At 29.7% G+C, this 2,647-nt stretch overlaps 1 protein-coding gene across 4 annotated transcripts in view; it reads left to right on the forward strand.

The window, feature by feature from the left end:
* The window catches only part of Nt5b (5' nucleotidase B), a 162,434-nt gene that overhangs the window by 147,833 nt on the left and 11,954 nt on the right, over positions 1-2,647 (forward strand). For all 4 annotated transcript variants that reach the window (XM_067050901.1, XM_067050903.1, XM_067050900.1 and 1 more), the window contains exons 3-5: positions 192-309; positions 1,055-1,150; positions 1,232-1,378. In XM_067050901.1, the coding sequence (XP_066907002.1) occupies positions 192-309; positions 1,055-1,150; positions 1,232-1,378 (361 nt within the window). The remainder of the gene's footprint in view (positions 1-191; positions 310-1,054; positions 1,151-1,231; positions 1,379-2,647) is intronic.

The raw sequence follows: 2,647 nt of genomic DNA on the forward strand, positions 1-2,647 counted from the left end.
ATTGTAAACTGTTTTTAGAGTTCTACTACTGGGTAGTTTCTCTACATCCTGTATCATATCATTATGTCATTATGATCAAATTTACTGGTTGTATTTTTTTATACAGTTGTAAATATCAATATATAAATAAAATAAAAATAAAAAAAATATTCACATTTCTTATAGTGTTGTATTTTTATTCTATATTTTAGAGTACAAGTCTCCGCAGTATGAAACTCTTGGCTTTAACCTGGTTAAGGAGAGATTGGTGGAATTGGGTTATCCGCAGGAAATACTTGGCTTTGAATATGACCCCTCATTTCCCGTAAGGTGTGTATTGAATTAAATATTTGTAGTAATTTAACTTGTCAAAGTGATTAACTTCCAACTTTATGAAAACTTATAATATGGAGTAGATAGTTGACCGTAGATTAATGATTGAAGAAGTTTGTCGGGAGGGGAGGATAGTGCAGTCAGCAAAGAACAACATAAATAAACAAAACCATATTTATTTATTTTATGCTGACGTTTCGACCTGAGTTTCAGGTCTTCATCAGGGCTATAGAACAAAAGAGATAACAACAACATTTAGAGGAACTTAAAATTGAAAAGGAATAGTTTACAAACATAACAACAACATTTAGAATATAATATAGTTTGTATACTATATTTAGAAATAACAACAGTTTGTATACTATTCCTTTTCAATTTTAAGTTTCTCTAAATGTTGTTGTTATCTCTTTTGTTCTATAGCCCTGATGAAGACCTGAAAACTCAGGTCGAAACGTTGGCATAAAATAAATAAATATGGTTTTGTTTATTTATGTTGTTCTTTGCTGACCGCTACCTCCCCCCCTCCCGACAAACTTCTCCAATCATTTTATGAAAATTTATTGAATATAATTTTTTGTTACATACTCTCTTAGCAGTAAGTTGTATACTTCTTAATTTTCATTATTTTCTGTGTATAAAATTTATTAAATAATGCATTATATTTCCATTTTATTTTTTATATTCAATGTTATATTCCTTTTACTAGTTATTAATTGTTTTATTTAATTTTTTTCCCTGCCAGAGGTTTGTGGTTCGATACACTTTATGGAAATCTATTGAAAGTAGATGCATATGGCAATATCCTCGTCTGTGTTCATGGATTTCAATTTTTAAAAAAGTAAGTAAATGTTCAGTATTATTCAATTGACTCTTCTTCAACTTTATTTACTTTAATACACTAACATAATTTATTTTTCAGCTCTCAGATTTACGAGTTATATCCAAACAAATTTCTCCAATTGGATGAGTCACGTGTGTATATTCTGAACACTTTATTTAATTTGCCTGAAACCCACTTGCTGGCCTGCTTAGTCGATTTCTTCACTAATTCAAAACAGTACACTGGGTAAGATATGTTTATTACTAATAGTTTGGTTATTATTTATAAAACAAAATATTAATCTCTGAGTGTTTGTATCGTCCCTGTTATCAACTTTCATATTCATTTTAAATGCCTGAAAATGGTCTTAGGCACATTTTCCTATAGTTTGTATAATCTAGATGTACAATCTGGAATATTTTCCTGTAGCTTCTAGATGTACAATCTGAGGCATTTTCCTGTAGCTTCTTGATGTACAATTTGGAACATTTTCCTGTAGCTTCTTGATATACAATTTGGAACATTTTCCTGTAGCTTCTTAAGGAACAAAACACAACTCCAGCCCTTAGCTGATCATTATCCAGTTGAGTTATGGATATCTCTCTTACAATCGGCTTTATAGTTTAAAATATTGCCCAATTTTTTCAAAAGACCTAAGTTATATTTTCTGTGATCCAGATTGAACCCTTAGCTAGGGATGAGTAATTTGATTATTCAAACTAAACTGATTCCCAAGGATTCACTCCATCTGAGGAATCAATTCTTGTGAATGATCCTTCATTTTCATATATGTATATATATTTGACCGTAAAAATTGATATATAAGAAGATGGTCAGGGTTGTGGTCAAAAGAGAAACAAAAATAGTTTACAACTATTTATTTTTCGACGTTTCGCCCCACTTTGCAGGGCTTCGTCAGGGCTAAAAAGATACAAAAAAAAACTGAGAATATTACAACAATAAGATACATTAAGGCAATTTAAGCTAGGATAAATATTATGTAAAAATATAGTGATAAGAAATTAAATATAAATAAAAAGGAAGGAAGACGTAAAATAGTATCAATATAAAATAAAATTGAATAAACAATGATAAGAATAAAAAAAAGTAACAATGGTTAGAGGAAAGTTTTGAAAAACACGTAAAATATACAGTTAAAAAAGTGCAGGAAACGAACAAAAAAAATTATAAACAATAAAATGATAATAAATGAGCCAAGAACAAGTCAAGACCACCTAACTGCTCAAAGGTAAAGGTTGAATAGAAGGGGACAATAAAGCGGAAGGGAGTTGGGAGGAGGTGGCCAGCCATTTAATGGCTAATATTTCTATTTATATATATATATATATATATGAGCAAAGAAACTTCTTAAATTCATAATATTTATCCTTGCTTAAATTACCTTATTGGAGTAATATTTTCAGTTTTCTTTTTTTTTTTTGTATCTTTTTAGCCCTGATGAAGCCCTGCAAAGTGGGGCGAAACGTCGGACATTAAAATAGTTTTAAACTATTT

This window comes from Halyomorpha halys, unplaced genomic scaffold, assembly GCF_000696795.3.
Source record: "Halyomorpha halys isolate HHAL.00 unplaced genomic scaffold, Hhal_1.1 Scaffold1083.1, whole genome shotgun sequence".
Taxonomy (NCBI): Eukaryota; Metazoa; Arthropoda; class Insecta; order Hemiptera; family Pentatomidae; genus Halyomorpha; species Halyomorpha halys.